This window comes from Grampus griseus, assembly GCF_964374135.1.
Source record: "Grampus griseus genome assembly, chromosome: 6".
NCBI classification, from domain to species: Eukaryota; Metazoa; Chordata; class Mammalia; order Artiodactyla; family Delphinidae; genus Grampus; species Grampus griseus.
The window spans coordinates 87,112,223-87,130,789 of NC_139000.1; the positions used below are offsets into that span (position 1 = coordinate 87,112,223).

The following is an 18,567-nucleotide window of genomic DNA, read 5'->3' on the forward strand; positions in this document are numbered from 1 at the left end:
AGAGAGCCTCTTCAATAAGTGGTGCTGGGAAAACTGGACAGCTACATGTAAAAGACTGAAATTAGAACACTTCCTAACACAATACACAAAACTAAACTCAAAATGGATTAAAGACCTAAATGTAATACGGCCAAACACTATAAAACTCTTAGAGGAAAACATAGGCAGAACACTCTATCACATAAATCACAGCAAGATATTTTTTGACGCACCTCCTAGAGAAATGGAAATAAAAACAAAAATAAACAAATGGGACCTAATAAAACTTAAAACCTTTGCATAGCTAAGGAAACCATAAGACAAAAAGATGGCCCTCAGAATGGGAGAAAGTATTTGCAAACAAAGCAACTGACAAAGGATTAATCTCCAAAATATATAAACAGCTCATGCAGCTCAATATCAAAAAAACGAACAACCCAATTAAAAAGTGGCCGGAAGACCTAAATAGACATTTCTCCAAAGAAGACGTACGGATGGCCAAGAGGCACATCTATTAAGATGCTCAACATCACTAATCATTAGAGAAATGCAAATTAAAACTACAGTGCGGTATCACCTCACATGGGTCAGAATGGCCATCATCAAAAAATCTACAAACAATAAATGCTGGAGAGGGTGTGGAGAAAAGGGAACCCTCTTGCACTGTTGGTGGGAATGTAAATTGATACAGCCACTATGGAGAACAGTATGGAGGTTCCTTAAAATACTAAAAACAGAACTACCATACAACCCAGCAATCCCACTACTGGGCATAAACCCTGAGAAAACCATAATTCAGATAGAGTCATGTACCACAATGCTCATTGCAGCTCTATTTAAAATAGACAGGACATGGAAGCAACCTAAGTGTCATCGACAGATGAATGGCTGAAGAAGATGTGGCACATATATAGAATGGAATATTACTCAGACATAAAAAGAAACGAAATTGAATTATTTGTAGTGAGGTGGATGGATGTAGAGTGTGTCATACAGAGTGAAGTAAGTCAGAAAGAGAAAAATAAATACTGTATGCTAACACATATATATGGAATATTAAAAAAAAAAAAGTTCTGATCAACCTAGGGGCAGGACAGGAATAAAGATGCAGATATGGAGAATGGACTTGAGGACATGCGGAGGGGGAAGGGTAAGCTGGGACGAAGTGAGAGAGTGGCATTGACATACATACACTACCAAATGTAAAATAGCTAGCTAGTGGGAAGCAGCTGCATGGCACAGAGAAATTAGCTCAGTGCTTTGTTACCACCTAGAGAGGTGGCATGGGGCAGGTGGGAGGGAGGAGATATGGGGATATATGTATACATATAGCTGATTCACTTTGTTATACAGCAGAAAGCAACACAACATTGTAAAGCAATTATACTCCAGTAAAAATGTTTTCAAAAAATTACACAAGTCGGGCTTCCCCGGTGGCGCAGTGGTTGAGAATCTGCCTGCCAATGCAGGGGACACGGGTTCGAGCCCTGGTCTGGGAAGATCCCACATGCCGCGGAGCACCTGGGCCCGTGAGCCACAACTACTGAGCCTGCGCGTCTGGAGCCTGTTCCGCAACAAGAGAGGCCACGATAGTGAGAGGCCCGCGCACCGCGATGAAGAGTGGCCCCCACTCGCCGCAACTAGAGAAAGCCCTCGCACAGAAATGAAGACCCAACACAGCCAAAAATAATTAATTAAAAAAAAAAATTACACAAGTCATCATATCTCAGAGTTAAGTATAACAAAGGATATTTAAATTCCAACCCAATAAACCAGTAAACTAGTTTTTTGACAGAATTTTCAGAATTTTTATTTTTTAACATCTTTATTGGAGTATAATTGCTTTACAATGGTGTGTTAGTTTCTGCTTTATAACAAAGTGAATCAGTTATACATACACATATGTTCCCATATCTCTTCCCTCTTGCGTCTCCCTCCGTCACACACCCCCCATCCCACCCCTCTAGGTGGTCACAAAGCACGGAGCTGATATCCCTGTGCTATGTGGCTGCTTCCCACTAGCTACCTATTTTACGTTTGGTAGTGTATATATGTCCATGCCACTCTCTCACTTCAGTAAACTATTTTCAATTATTCTTCATGGAGAAATGTCACAACGTTTCCCATATTTAATTATTTTCACATCAGCCAGATGACACAGTCATCCCAATGCCAAGAACTTGATTGATCTTTTTTAAAAAAAATCACTCTATCCAGATTAACATAGAATTTTCATGAATCTATGCAAATTGGAAACAGGCTTAAAGATTCAACTGCTGAATAAAAAAGGTGAACAGGGAAAAGATTATATATAATAAGCAATTTTATGTGATAAAGTAAGTAAATAAGATAAAATCACTCTCACAGCTCCTGCACAAATACCAGTAAGAAAAAAAAAGCATAAATCTCTCTAAACAATTCAGATGGCCTTATATTTCAATAGTTTTAACTTCTCAAATTACTTTTATTTGTATGTATAGTATGCTGGTATAATGATGCTCAATTTAGATAAAAGGAAACTGGAACTCTAGAGTAGCAAACACATCTCTACCAAGGCCAGACTAATAAATGTGAGGGAATTGGCCTTGGGTATAAGCACACATGGATATATTCTATGTGAGTGGCAGGGACTTTTTTAAGACAAAGCAAAAATCTTGAATATTTAAAATAAAGGCACCTCATTTGTAAACACTGGCAAAAACAAACTACTAATTATAAATACTCTGAGTTATATAAAGCTGGCAGGCTACTACTTTCTAACCTCTGGTGTTAACTGCTCACCCAAGATCACACTGCTTGTTATTGATGGAAGAGGGCCTACTGCTCAAGCCTTATTTAAAGATAAGAAACCACACTGTGTAAAAGAAGTACTGAAACAAGAATAGGATCCAAAATTACACAGAACTTAACAGATCTGCAATCAAAGATCATAAATGGTCAGAGGGGCCATTTCTCTTTACTCTTTCCCAAGACTTGTTAGCCCCTAGCAAGTCTCACAGGCAGCTGAAATATCAGATATGCTCAGCAAGGTGAAAAGGGAAGTAAAGTTTGATGAATGACGGGGACGACAGCCAGCTGCCTCCACCACAGAGCCTTTTCCTATGGCACAGGGACATGCTGGCCCCTTTCTGTGGCTCTGGTGCACCTCACACTGCCTGGTGTCTGGTTGCTATTTACCTCTGCCTGGTTGCTGTTTGCTCTGCCTTTCACAGGTACCCAGGAAGGGTGTTTGCCCAGGGATGGGTGTTTACAAAGACTTTGGCCATCCCACCGGGTTCTGTCTTCCAGTCTCTGTTGCCCTGTCTAGACTGCTATTTGCTGAACTGGATTCCCACCCACTGCTTCCAGATCCTCTCCCCTCAGCATTCCTTGTCTTAAGTTCTTGTCTAATGCCTTCACCCTGTAGCTACCTTAACCCAGCACTGAGTACTCTGAGTCCAAAATAATTAAATCATTAAGAAAAATGGGAAACAGGTTCAAAAGATCATCGTTAAGTAACAAATGAAGCCCCTGAGCTCTTATTACAACTGTTGAAGCAATCTCAAATTCAATGCAATTTAGGATTCTACTCAGATTGCTGAGTTAATATATTCCTAGAATTTAATTAGTATCACAGTTTTTAGTATAAGTGTTTACAAGGTAAACCATTCTGAAGGCTATAAAAATTGCTTAAAATAAAAATATAATACAGTGATACATTTTAAACAGGGAATCTATGTTACCACAATTAGCTCTACCAAAGTAATCTACTGAACATTATAGGAGGGCAAATTTTCAAATTATGTACCAACAGTTTGCTTGTGTCATTTATTTTACACTCAGGATGCTTTAACCACAGAAAACTGTTAGAAACAATGGTTAATTTCCCAGGCAAGCCCTCAAAAGTACATTTAACCTATAGAAGAACTAAGTACTATGTATCTATAGGAAAATATAAATGCTGGGGCAGTAAGATGTAACCAAAGTTGATAAACAGTAAGATACAATGGTAACTTTCTTGTTTTTTAATATAAAAAGCAGATTTAAGGTGTAATAATGGTAGACAGAACCAAAAAAAGAGAAAGAGAATGACGTCTAGTAAATGCTTAATTTGTGCCAGAGAGTCTACCAAACTGAAATTAAAAGCTAGCTCAATCTGAACCTAAACTTCATCCCCTATACAATGGCCTCTTCCAAATAACTGTTCGCAAGTAGGTATTAATGTTTGCACCTACTGGCGCAGTGGTTAAGAATCCACCTGCCAATGCAGGGGACACGGGTTCAATCCCTGGTCCGGGAAGATGCCACATGCCGCGGAGCAACTAAGCCTGTCACCACAACTACTGAGCCTGTGCTCTGGAGCCTGTGAGCCACAACTACTGAAGCCTGCGTGCCTAGAGCCCGTGCTCTGCAAGAGAAGCCACTGCAATGAGAAGCCCGCTCACAGCAACGAAGAGTAGCCCCCACTCACCGCAACTAGAGGAAGCCCGCACACAGCAACGAAGACCCAAAGCAGCCAAAAATAAAATAAATATATAAAAATAAATGAAAGTCTAGTTGTAAGTTCAGCTATTTCAATTCTTGATTTTAATGGCTGCTGTAACTAAAAAAGATACATTACCATGATACGTAAATGCAAATGCAGGAATGATTACACTTACTTTTTTAATCCCATTCAGCAATGATGTGCATTTGGTTAGTAAATGTCCAACTTCCCAAATGCTAATCAGGTGTTGGGAAAGTGCTGCACATTTTTAAAATGTTTAGCAAGTGAGTTCAAAACCCAATGAAACATTATTTAAATGACTTTAAATAAGGTTTTAAAATTTTGTTTTGTGGCTATTCATGTAATACTTCAAAAACTGGTGATTAAAGGGAAACGGCCACTCTTTCTGCCTTCTCAGTAGGAAAATTCGTTTCAGGGTAACCAAAGAGCCCCAACTGAATGAGGGAAAGCTCAATTTCCATAAAAGTAAGCCAGCTAATAAGTGAAGGAGGAATGAAATAATTAGAAAAACGTTATACTGAAACCCTAAAAAAATTATTGATTCAGGCAAGAATGATCAATTGTTGTTTAAAACACCAACATGCACGGTTGATGGGGAACTGAATATACAAACAGTTCCAAAATAACACCACACAGAATGCTTAAATCATAAGGAGAAAACAATATATTGAAGGGCTTTGATGGTTGGCACCTAATCCAGTGGTGCCGTTTTTAGCACCACTAATGGTAATTTAGGTATTACATGTCTTCTTAGGGGATACAACATACACTACTAATGCGCAAGCCTATAGGTAAAACTTCCAGTTCACAAGAAATACAAAGAATGGAGAAACAAGTTAAAAAATACCACAAAGAAGAAACCAGAGAAATTCAAAAGGTGGAACTTTCTACAAGAAAATAGGTCTGGCCTCTTTATAAAAATCAGTGTTAGCAAAAAAAGGACCATGTGTGAGAGAGATTAAGGACACTACCACCACATGCAGTGTGTGGTCCTGGATGAAATATTGGTTTGGACACTTTGGATCAACTGAGAAAGACGAATACAATCTGGGTATAAAGATGATAAAACATGTACTAAAGTGAAAGAACAGATCACTAACTAAAAAAATCAGGTGATAAAATTATACTGGTGAATGTATCCTACTTCTATAAATAAATATAAAAGTATTTTTTAAAGGAAGTTTTTCTAAATTTCTCAAGGGTACAAATATGGGTTTTGCACATGACATTTTTTTATAGCAAAATGACCAAGTTTCAAACTTTTATTTTAGAAATACACTCTCAATCGTGAATTTGTTTTGAAAAGCACTTACTTTGCCACTTAGAATTTCACCTTTACTTGAAATGACAGGTTAAGTACCGCCACCCCAAAATCTGGCTAGGAAACAGCCACTGACTTATCACAACAGGGTAGCAAACTTATTATTTTGTAAAATGATATGGTTCACTTACCTTTTTGTTAAAAAAAAAAAAAAATCCAGTTATCTTTTATGTCCCTCAACTCTTTTATGGTGAGTGGTACAAAAAGATTTTTAGTTGCACCCTAATTTGTTACCCAAGAATCTACCATTTCAGATAGTTGGCAAATCCATTTGCCAGGCCACATAAACTGTAATATTTAGAAATACAATGTATTTGAAAAGTATGGGCATGTCAATCCTATTTTAAGTATTTGAGTATTTTAAGTATTTATAAAGCCTAACCTCTTCTGTTTTTAAGGTAAAATAATAAATATAATTACTAACACTTTATTCTCTCACTCTCTCCACATCCCCTATTAGGTCCTTTTCAGTACACAAGAATGAAGGGAGAATGATTCCTTTCAGAGGCCCAGAGTTTAAAAGGACAGAGTCAGTCCTTTTAAATAGAATCAGTCCATTTGGAATACTTCCATCCTGTCTGTACTTCCTCCAGACTTTGTTTTTGTTTTAATATTACCACACCATCCTCTAAGTCAGTCATTAAAAAGACTTATTATCTCCCAAATTCCTCAAACAACTCCAGAAAAGGTCATCAGGCCTGAAGATCAATTTTGGGAGAATTCTCAGTCATCTCTACAAATCTTTAATCAGATGATCCAATAGACTTCAACCAGATTAAACCAACACTACTTACTTACTTTTGATGTTTAATCTTTTGGGGTATCCATATCACGTCTTGACACTCCTTTCCTCCTATTAATAAACCTCCTCTTCTTAGAAGTTTTTCTCCCGTTTCCCCACCTAGCATCATTACAGCTCCAAGCTCCTACTTTAGCCAGCCAGTCATGGTGCAAAGACATTTACTACAGCCAAGAGCTGTAAACCTCCTGCCAACCTGGCTTCTAACTGAACAGAGGAATGAGCTCAAGTTCATTCCTTGAGTCCAAATCGCTTACCTGGCACTTTCCTAACCAATCAAATCAGTGCTGACCTGGGAGTGTAAAATCCTGGAAGGATTTCTAAATGTAAAATATATTAACTGTAGAAAAATAAACTTCTGCATGCCAAAACACAACCATAAACAAAGTCAAAAGGCCAACACCAAACTAGGAACAAGCATGCTAACACATTTTCAATCAGTGTGCCAAGGGGTTACTGCTTTTTCACTAGCTATAAAAAAACAACAGCAACAAGATCTAAAAAGAGAGATTTCTTTTCTCTAAAATTATCAAGTGTTTTGTTTCTAAGACAATGCTTGGTTTGCATGATGCCCACAGCTACCCTCTAAGGGGTTCTTTCACACTGAACTTACCATATCTGGCTACTCAAGACCCCACCGTTTTAGGGACATCTCATCTAACAAAGAAAGACAAATGACTGACTCCAGTGCAGCCCAGGCAAGCTCTGTGTGCTCTGATCAGGAGAACATTCTCTTAAGTGGAACTGCTTCAGCCATCCAGATTTTCTCCTGGGCAGTGTAATGACTTTTACTGTTACACCAGGGCCATTTCTCCACGGTTCCCTTTAATACTTTATGAACACCAAGAATTCTGGCTGTGTCCCTTTTCCTGTAAAGCTGTCACAGTTTACTCTAATCCATGGCATTCCTCTCCCCAGTGACTGGCCAAGTAATGGGACCAATTACCCCAGTGAAAACAGCTACCTTCTCCATTCTTTTTCTTGGGACCCTGCAGAGGCTCTTTCCACCCACCCTCCCCCCTCAGGATTTTTGCTGCTAAGTACAATAAACATCAGGAGAGATGACAAAAGCCAAAAAACAAACAAAAGTCCTTATCTGGGTAAGCTTAAAAAAAAAATCAATTTTTAAGAGATATAATCTACAACCTGTGTTTCATACAGAGATGATAATAAAACTTAGTTATCTCAGAAACATTTCTCTCAGTTACTTTTGTGAGCACAAATATAAAAACAAAACCCAAAAAGGCCTTAGTCATTGTTAATGATATACCTTAAACGTAGAAAAGGAAACTACCCAACTTTGAGGTGCAATTTCAACTAGTACCACCAAATTTTGGTCTTATCATTGTAAATTCCAGACGTTCAAACTACATGTCAGAAAATTTTTAAAAGAAAGCATGACAGAACCAAGTAGCAACCTGGGACAAGAACTTACCTCAAGAACTCCAACACCAATCCTTTTTTTTTTTTTTTTTTTGCGGTACTCGGGCCTCTCACTGCCGTGGCCTCTCCTGTTGCGGAGCACAGGCTCCGGAGGTGCAGGCCCAGCGGCCATGGCTCACAGGGCCCAGCCGTTCCGCGGCATGTGGGATCCTCCCGGACCGGGGCACGAAACCGTGTTCCCTGAATCGGCAGGCGGACTCCCAACCATTGCGCCACCAGGGAAGCCCACCAATCCTTTTTTATCTGGAATAACTACTCGATATTCTTCTCCACTGAGTAGAACAGCTAGCTTCCACACCACCAAAAACATGAGGACCACCACTCTGGAGGACCTCTTAGCTTATGCAGGAAAACCTGTTACTTAGGTACTCCTGAAGATGAATGCAGGCACTAGATAAAATCTGCCTCTAAATAACCACTTTCCATGATATTTACAAATAAATGAAATTCATAACTCATGAAATACTGGCTATTCCAAAGCATACTTCCAATGACCCAAAAAGACCAACCACTCAATGTTGTATGTAATCTACACAGTATGTTACCCATTTTCCTACAGTACCGACATGCCATGTCCTTATGGCATGTTTTGGTGTGTTTAGAATCACACCTTATTTAGGAAAACATTGCCTGTATTCAAATTATACAGCACTCTTACCTCATGTGATACACTTTTGATGTTTTTTGGTTTTGTTTTAAATCAATTATTGGTCCTGATTCCACCTTCACAACTTTACTAAATGGATCATGAGTTAATAAAAACACAGATTTGGGGCATTATTTTCTAACCTTAAGTGCCGTAACACATAAAAAGGTTTTCACACTAGTTGGTCAATTTTTTTAAAAATAGACTTTTTTAGAGCAGTTTTAGGTTCAGAACAGCAAAACCGAGTATAAGGTACAGAGATCTCCCACATACCCCTTCCCCCCTCCATAGCCTTTCCCAGTTGGTCAATTTTTATAAAGCAAAACATGTTCTTTCTGGAAAGAAATCAAGATGTCTAAGAAAAAGTAATTTCAAAATTTCAACCACAAATTTAAAGTACCACTGTTGTATGTATTTTCACTAATACGTTAGAAAAGTAGTTAAATACTTACCATATAACATCCAACAAGGAAAGCAGCATTTGCCTGTTTTCTCTGATCAGGGCCAGTAAAATGAATAATTTTCTTCCTCATCATTGTAATGGACTGCATAAAGATAAACAGCTGTTAGTATTTCCTTTCTAATTTCAAGTTTTCTAAAACTTTATTTTGTGATTAAAATAAATTCCAAACCTCATAATGTTGAAGCATTCATATTAGCAAGACTTAAAAAGATAAACTTTGATACCCAAAAATACCATGTACCTTCCCATAGAAGACATACCCTTGGAGTAGAACAAATGTACAATTAAAGGGTGGGAGAGGAGAAACCTGAAACTAATATGATATCATAAATCAACTACACTTCAATTTTTTAAAAAGGTAGGACAGGAGCTATGAACAGATACACTTTAAGTATAGACTACCTCTGAAAGAATACATAAAAAGCTGGAAAAGGTAGTAGGAGAGACCTTTTCTTTCCTTTTCCTACTGTCTCACTTTTTTTGTTAATCTCTCCCCCAAACCTTTAAATTAACATCAAAGGGTATAAGAACGGGCAAAAATAATTCATTCTGTTAGAAATCAGGATAGTGAATGGGGTAGGGAGGGGTGGAGTGAGGAGGGTGGTACAGAGATAACCAAGAGAGCACAAGTGGGCTCTTCTGGGGTGTTGCTAATGTTCTGTTCTTGTTCTGATGATCCCGATGACTATCCATGTATATTCAGTTTGTAAAATGCATTGAGCTGTATATTCACAATCTATACATATTTCTGTATATACATTGTGCTTCAATAAAAAGTTAAAAATAAAAAGGATATGGAATTTAAAAACCAAAGGAACACATGATTTATTAGCTCTTCCTCACCTGTACTTCACAAATGTGAGTAGACAACATTTCAAGTAAGGGTAAGAAACAGGATATATTCAGTTGAATAAGCACAGTATTCTTTTGCTTCTGTGAGCCAATGTTTGGGTATTTCAATGATGAATGTTACATATTTTCTTTTAGTTGTTTACACAGAGTAAGAAATCCAAGTTGATTTAAAGAAAAACAACAACCCAACCAGCCCTCAAGCAGCATACACACAAGACACTCTTAATAGAAATTCTCAACACACTTTTACCTCTATTAATTGAATAGGGATTAAGTTTCAGTCAGGTGGGATGGTCAACACTGCAAGCTGTTGCGGTAAATAATTTTTTTTTAAAGTTTGAAAAAAGGACAAATATGTTCTTGGTTGACCCAAAGGATAAAAGGATGGCCAAGTATGTTTAAAACAAACAAAAAACTTTCAAAATTAAAGTAAAGGAACACCAGTAGGGGAAAAGGAAATTATTTTTAGCTTCTCAGCCCTGTATGAAACAAAAAACCTGCCACTGGCAACTGGAAAAACGGGATGGGGGGAACATAAATACCCAAGGCCACAAATGCTTATATTCCTGTTCCAGGGAGGAATAAAGTCCAGAAAGAAGAGTCTCCATCTCTGTATACATCTCTAGTGAATACAAATTTAATAGAAAAAAGAAAAAGCAACGCTGCAACTTCCTTTTTACATATTAGTAACTTCTGACAGATGCTTCTAGCATTTATGGTGTGGAATTTTAAGTCTGATGTTCAAGGGGAAATAGATCTGCCTTACCCATAAATTTTTAGTATAATTTAATTTTTAATTGAAAATGAATTTTATTTCTGTGTAGTAGTTTAATAAGTAATCAGCTGAATAAACTTTTTTTAAAAAGCACCTGCCCCCCCAAATCCAGTATTTCTACTTGAGAATACACAGTGACTCTTAGAATTGCTAGCAGTATATGAACACCTTTTATTGTACATGACCAACAATTCAGAGTTTTTTAAAATAAATGAATAAGGTCTAAGTTCAAACTAATAGTAATACACTCTTACAATTCAGTGATACAGTCTTAAAGACTGTATGCTGTCTGCCCTTGCTTCTCTGCTCCTTAATCATAGGCGTAAAGGGTCATAGTGAAGAGTCACAAGTAGTACGATATCATGCGAGATTCAAGGCATAATGAAATAAAGTAAGATGAATCCAATTTCTCTTAGTTTTCCTAACACTCCCTATCAAAGTGAAGGCAGAAAGAACAATGACCAAAGGAAGGACAGCTCCTCTTGTTAGGTTACAGTTCCACTGGCTCAGACAATAAGCGGTTCACTTTATTGACCATCTGAACTTTGGCTTTTCAAGTATATGAGCATCACCAATCCAAACCAGAACCAAATGACCCAAACTTAAGCCATTCATCAAAACTCTGGAAAACAAATAGATATACTATGACTTTATAAAACAATAAACCACATGTATGTCTCAAACACCACTCCAGTGAAAAACATGACATTTCCTTTTTAAAAACAGATTTCCCTTCCTCCCTGCAAGATCAGGCTAACAATGATTACTTAAGTGAAATCTTCCGTAAGGAATACTTTACCTTTAATTTCTTATTAATCTTGCAGCAATATCTGTAAACCATTGCTAGATTGAGTGGTCCAAAATCTGCGTAGAAGCTGCAAAAATGAAAAACAAAAATGTGTATGTATAGTCCAGATGCTTTGAATATAAATGCCTTTTTGTAGCTACAACATCAAAATAAAGCAAGAAAGCACACACCAAATTATTATAGGTCACACAACTTAAAGGTACTGCCTTACTAATGGAAGAAATACTCTGGTAAAAGATGACTATTAAAATACCTGACAAGTGTTAAAATGCCTAAATCTAACCTCAAATAACAAATAATAAAAAATACTTTCTGAATAAAAAAGCTGTTTTTCCACACATTTTTTTCCACTGGCAAAAACACAACATCTTAGTACTCTAGTTTATATCTCATTATACTGTAAACTATTAGAATTTCAAATGTAAATTGTTAAATTTAGGAAGGTTCTTTCATTCTGATTTTTTTCCCTAAGGATCTATTTTATTACCAAAGGTTAAAGCAAAAAGTATCCTGCAACTAACAGTCAACAGATTTGTAATGTTCCAATTTTATAAACATACCTTTAGATTCTTCAAAATAAAAAAACGTTACTAACAATCTTTGAAAAAGCAATACTTACTTTTCATATTCAAGTTCATTATCTATGCTGAAATAATGTACATTTGATGAACTCTTTGGTCTGCTGTAGAGAATGGCAAAACAAAGGCGATCTGAAATGGAAAAATTGTAATGTTCCTTCCTTCACATCATTAAAAAACGTTTCATATATCATGTTGCAACTCTTTTCAGATGAAGTCAAATTTTTATTTTTTTCCCATGCATGTTTCAGATGGTAAGGTTATCAGTGAGTAACTTCAAAATGTTCTGGCTATTTTGGTGGGTAATAATAAGTAAGCAATTTTTAAAAAGGAGAAATTGCCTTTAATATAAGTTTCAACAGCGGTAAATGACTTTTCATACAGCGATACGGCTTGATTTCTGGAAAACTTTACCCTGGACTAAGAAATTTCGGTAAGTGGCAGCAAGCATTTGATAGCTAGACCACCAGCCTGGATGACTTTCCCTATGTTTCGCTATGTTTTCAAGACATCCTGAAAAGTCATTTCAATAAGAAACTATGTTCTAAGTAGAGAGAAAACGCTTTCAAAATTGCTTCAAAATTAATGTTTACGGCTATAACACACAAAACAAACCACATGTTTATCCAATGTTCTTAGGGGTCGCTACTTATTTTTTGATTCGGAATCACTACTTTTGTAATGATTTTTACAATCGGACCATTATAGCAGAGGCAAATGAGAGTATTCTGCAGGATGAGTATGAGATGAACCTGCGTTGCATAAAAGCAGTTAGGTTGCTGTGAGGTTTAGCAAGAATGGTAACAGGGTAAGGTTCAGAGGCGCCACCCTTCCTCTCCCGCCCCACCCCAAAAGGAATTGCCTAAAAATCCTTGGTGAAGCAAAGTCATCCTTAATACCTAGCAGTAGTAATACTAGTAATAGTGCTAGTAGAATACTTAGATTCAAATTGTGGCAAAATTAAGTACAGCCCTTAAAATAGTAAGGAACAAAGGATGCCAGCTGGCATCCTTTCCCCAAATAGTAATTTAAACAATTTTTATAATAGTAATTTAAACAATTCAGTACACACAATTGCTGTATTTATTTCTCTATAAACGCCTCAACTTAAATGTCCTGCAACCACAGCCACCCAAACGGATGACGGGGCTGACTCCTTTTCAACCAAAAATGACCCTTGATCCCCATGCAGTGACTACGGATTTTGCTCCCTGAGGTGGAGAGCCCACCAGCCATGGTGTAAGGACACAAGGGTCCGAACTGCACACATCTGTGCGGATTCGCCCCAAGGCAGGACCACGCCTGGTGACTAGGAGTCCCAGGAGGCCACCCACTCCCAAGAGACAGCATCGGCCCTGGCACCGAAGCTTAAAGGCACATCTTGGTCATCAATGGGGGCCTCCTCGACCCCCGTGCACTGCCCGATGCCCTCTAAATAGGGGGTGTCCCGAGGGCGCGCCCTCCACACTAACCTTTGATCACCTCGGTCACCAGAAGGGTCCCTGCGCCCTTCAGGCTCATGATCCACAGCATCTGGACGGCGGGGCGGAGGGAAGGACCGGGTGGCCAGGGAGCAACTCGCAGAGAGAGGAGGGCCGTGACTACACCCCCGAAGTTTAAAAAACAAAAAAGTTTAAAGGGACACGCCCAAACACTGGGCACAGCGACGCCCTTCGGCTGGCCACCACACCGCAAGCCCGGGAGAGCCAACCCGGAAGTTCAAAACTTCTCAAACTCCCCAGACGGGGTAACGAGGGAGCGGGGCGCGGAAACCAGCCCCAGGCGCCGGGGCTGAGCTTCGCCCCGCCTCGGGGACACCTGGCGGTCGTCTGCAGCGCCAGGGCGCTCTAGCGCCGCAATTCTGCGCTCAAAGTCGGCGTGTGCGGCAAAGGCTCAGACAGGCAAATGCGAGAAAGCGGCTCCCAAAGCGACTAAAAGGATTTCTCGGAAGAGAAGGGTTCAGCGGTGGATCTGACCGTCAGCCTCGTGCTTGGCCGCCCTTGCCTCCGCCACCAGGGGGCACTGCAGCCAGGCTGGGCTGAGAGGCCAGCGGCCAGGCTCGAGGACCCCGGCCGGCCTGGAGCTCCGTCCTCTCTGGAGTCGAAACCCGCTGAATGTCGGGCTCGCCTGAGTGCTGGTGTCTCATTTAAAATGCAGCACTTTAAAACTGTTCAAAATTTAAAGGTATGCCTAAAGCCGAGGTCATTCATTCCTTTAAGGGCCTCAGATTTCGCCTCAGAAAAATATTAGGATGGTTGAAAAAAATTCTGACACCATGGTAAACGACAATTTATTTTCTAAACCTAAGTTCCTATGTTAGTATCAAGTGAGAAAAAAATAAGTTGCAGTATGAGTACGGTCCCAATTTTGTTATATATAATATGGTAGTGGGATTATGGTTGATTTTTATTCCCTCCTGTATTCTTTTAAATTTCCTACAGAAAAGTGTTACTTTAATAATCCGTGAAAAAAATTTTCAATGACTCTCCCTTAAAACGAACAAGCAATACAGTAACAACTCTTTCCCAAGAATTACACTTTATTTATCATCTCAATACAATATACACATTATATATCACAATATATACATTTTTGCCTCAAAAGTAAAGCTGCATACCTACTACCCTTATTTAAACTTCCAGATCAAAGACTTTAAATGTAAAAAAAACAAAACCATTAATTATTTTTTAATAAAGAATGCCTTTCTAAATGAAACAAAATCTAAAAGCCATGAGAATCTGTTAAACTAATAAGCATTTTTTAAATGGTCTTCATGGCAATAAACACAAATTCAAGGGATAAACTGGAAAAATATTTCAAGTACATCTCAAGAAGATGCCCAACTTCAATTTTATGTTATTGCAAAAATGCAAATTTAAACTACAAGGTACTACTGTTCCTTCAGACTGGCAAAAATGAAAGGAGTTTGATAAGGCACTGTGTTGATGAGGTGGGGAAACAGGTACTCTCACTGCCTGTGGGTTAGAACATAAACTGGGACAACCTCCATGAAGGGCAACAAAGGGCAATTTGGCAGAAATTTCCAAGACTGAAAATTGAACACGGGCAAGATTGCCAAGATGGACAGCGTTATAGGTGTTTACAGGCTGGATGATTTATAGGTGTGTATTTAAAACACAAATGTATATGATTGTATACGAAATCTTGCATATCTCTGGAAGGAAACACAAGAAACTGGTGTTTGCCTTTATAAGGGGAAACTGAGTATCTGTATATAGGGAAGGGTAAGAAAGATTTATTCGTTTTTGTAACTTTTGAATTTTGTAACATATATTACCTATTCAAAATTATGAAGCTTTTGAAAAGTGAACCTGTGGGCTAAAAGTGTTTTCCCAAGGCTGACTCTTCATCAAGATATGAAGCATTCAGTAAACGTAGTATAAGACAATATGGAAAATGTCCTTTGCACACATTTAAATAACAGAACTTCTTAGTAACCTCTTCCTTGCTACCATCTCTTGAAATCCAGTTTCTTTTAACAAACCCAAATAAAACTGGAAGGAAATGGGGAGAGGTTTTCCCTCCAAGTCCAAACCTGAAATTCAGTTCCCTAGGAAATATTGTATATATTACAGGTCGGGGAGGAATCACTGGTATTTTATGTCCAATTATCTCTGCACAATATATTCCCAAAATTCTATTGTTAGAGTCATATTGTGATAAACCACAACAGAGGCTAGAGTGCTGGGATGAGAGCTATTTATTAGAAACCTGAAGCTAGAAAACAGGTCTCTTTACGTTTTGCTTAAAAGTTCGTGATTAGGGCTTCCCTGGTGGCACAGTGGTTGAGAGTCCGCCTACTGATACAGGGGACGCGGGTTCGTGCCCCGGTCTGGGAAGATCCCACATGCCGCGGAGCGGCTGGGCCCGTGAGCCATGGCCGCTGAGCCTGCGCGTCCGGAGCCTGTGCTCCGCAACGGGAGAGGCCACAACGGTGAGAAGCCCGCGTACCGCAAAATAAAAATAAAAATAAAAGTTCATGATTAAACTTATAATCCTATTGTAAACACACGTATCCTCCCTTTAATGTGTTTGTTGTCCTCCCTTTAATGTGTATGTTGTCAAAAACTGAAGTGGTAAACTCTCTTCCCTCTATACCCCATCACATAATGTCACCATTCCTGCTTCTTTGACTGATATAATACAGTAGAAAGAAATGAAATCTCATGGTTTTAAAATACTGACAAAAACATTCAAAATCCATCCTTGTGCCAAATTTGTCTACAGTTCTGATTTGGCTTTTGGGCCTCCAGTTTACTACTTCTTTCTTTAATAAATATTTGTTAAATAAATGAATAACATTTTCCTGCATAACAACTAGCTATCTGGGGGACAGTTAATCATAAAACAGAGAGAGGTATGTTCTAAACCAGGGGTCCCCAACCCCCAGGCCATGGACCAGTACTGGTCCGTGGCCTGTTAGGAACCGGGTGGAACAGCAGGAGGTGAACAGCGGGCAAGAAAGCAAAGCTTCATCTGTATTTACAGCCGCTCCCCATTGCTGGCATTACCACCTGAGCTCTACCTCCTATCAGATCAGTGGTGGCATTAGATTCTCATAGGAGCGTGAACCCTACTGTGAACTGCGCGTGGGAGGGATCTAGGCTGCGCGCTCCTTATGAGAATCTAATGCCTGATCATCTGAGGTGGAGCTGATGCAGTGAGCTGGGAAGCGGCTGCAAATACAGATTATCATTAGCAGAGTGGTTTGACTGCACAGAGACCATAATAAATCAATGTGCTTGAATCATCCTGAAACCATTCCCCCCCTCCCCCGCCCCATCCTTGGAAAAACTGTCTTCCACGAAACTGGTGCCTGGTGCCAAAAAGGTTGGGGACCACTGTTCTAAACCAATTGAGAAATATATATAGCAGTCAGGTGGCAATGATAATACAGTATCTACATTTTAGTAGAAATGATTAAAATAACTCTACTATGGACACAATGAACTTCTCACTATTTCTGTTCCCCCCTGGAACTAGACTGACTTCACAAGTCCTGGCAGAGGAAATGGAGAAGTGCAAAGCTTCTCTATTGGATAGGGAAGTCTGCCCTTGGTGAGCTAACTGTAAGAAAAGCAGAAGAGAGAATCACACCCCTCGGAAACAAGAGAGAACAGGCCAAAGAACAGGCTCCACCTGAACAGTGACTGTCCCTCAGAGAGGGTCAATAGCCATCGCTCTCATCTATTATTAGTCCCTCATTCTTTGAGATAAGTAGTGACCAAGGGGAGCAGAAGAAGAAATGTTCATAAAACTACTGATTAATAAAAAGAAGCAGTATCCCCTAAAACAATGGCAGCTAACAATTATTGAGAGTTTAGTGCCAGGTATTATATTAATAAGCTCATTACAACCTACAAAGCAAATACTACTACAACTATCAATATTTTCCCAGAAAGGAAACCTAACCTTAAAGAGGCAAAATGACTAACCTGAGCAGAGTCACAAAACTTGTACAGTAGCAGAATTAGGATCTGAACACAGACTATTTGGGTGAAGCCTGAGATTTTTAAATTCCTGCCTCAGAGACTTGCCTTAATATAAAGCAAGAGTAATTAAAACAATACTATTTTAGCACAGCAACACAGAAACATGAACCAAGGCATATATGAAAACCTAGTATATGAGAAAACTGGTTTTTCAAATCAGTCACAAAGAAAGCCATATTCAATAAGGGACAAATGTCAAAGTATGAAAAGAAAATGAGGTTCCAATCTCACATACTATATAAAACAAATACCAGTTGAAATAAGTTTTTAAAATCTTTCAGGTAGGGGCTTCCCTGGTGGTGCAGTGGTTGAGAGTCCGCCTGCCGATGCAGGGGACATGGGTTCGTGCCCCGGTCCGGGAAGATCCCACATGCCGCGGAGCAGCTGGGCCCGTGAGCCATGGCCGCTGAGCCTGCGCGTCCGGAGCTTGTGCTCCGCAACGGGAGAGGCCACAACAGTGAGATGCCCAAGTACAGCATAAAAAAAAAAAAAAAAAAAAAAATCTTTCAGGTAACTATAAAATTATAGCAAATAATTTTACAATTTAAATGGGGTTTTTAAGCATGACACAAAACTCAAAAGTTATAAAGGAAAAAAAGCAACAGAAACTTACAGAAAATATATAATAAAGGGCTAATCATCACAACTGATAAAAAGTATCTGTAAAGCAATATAACAACCCAACAGAAAATAAAAATCTATAAAGGCTACGAACACTCAATTCAGAAAAGAAATACAAATAGCCAATAGCATATTAAAAGAAAATTAATCTTACCAGTGGCTCAACATTAAAAAGTCCAACATCATGAATAGATTACAGAAGAAAGCCACATAATTATGTCATTAACTACAGAAGTCATTAAAATCAACTCATTCCCAATTAAGCCTTTATACAATGGGACTA

The 18,567-nt window shown here is 38.8% G+C and overlaps 1 protein-coding gene across 3 annotated transcripts in view; it reads right to left on the bottom strand.

The window, feature by feature from the left end:
- Window positions 1-13,671, bottom strand: part of CDC14B (cell division cycle 14B) — a gene marked incomplete at its 5' end in the record, with an annotated part of 57,332 nt that extends 43,661 nt beyond the window's left edge. For 2 of the 3 annotated variants that reach the window (XM_082656340.1, XM_082656341.1), the window contains 4 exons: window positions 9,127-9,219; window positions 11,564-11,639; window positions 12,192-12,282; window positions 13,623-13,671. In XM_082656340.1, coding sequence (XP_082512466.1) covers window positions 9,127-9,219; window positions 11,564-11,639; window positions 12,192-12,282; window positions 13,623-13,671 — 309 coding nt within the window. Of the gene's footprint in view, window positions 1-9,126; window positions 9,220-11,563; window positions 11,640-12,191; window positions 12,411-13,622 lie in introns of those variants that run through there. The other variant, XM_082656342.1, reaches the window with a different exon arrangement.
- Window positions 13,672-18,567: the final 4,896 nt, after the last annotated feature.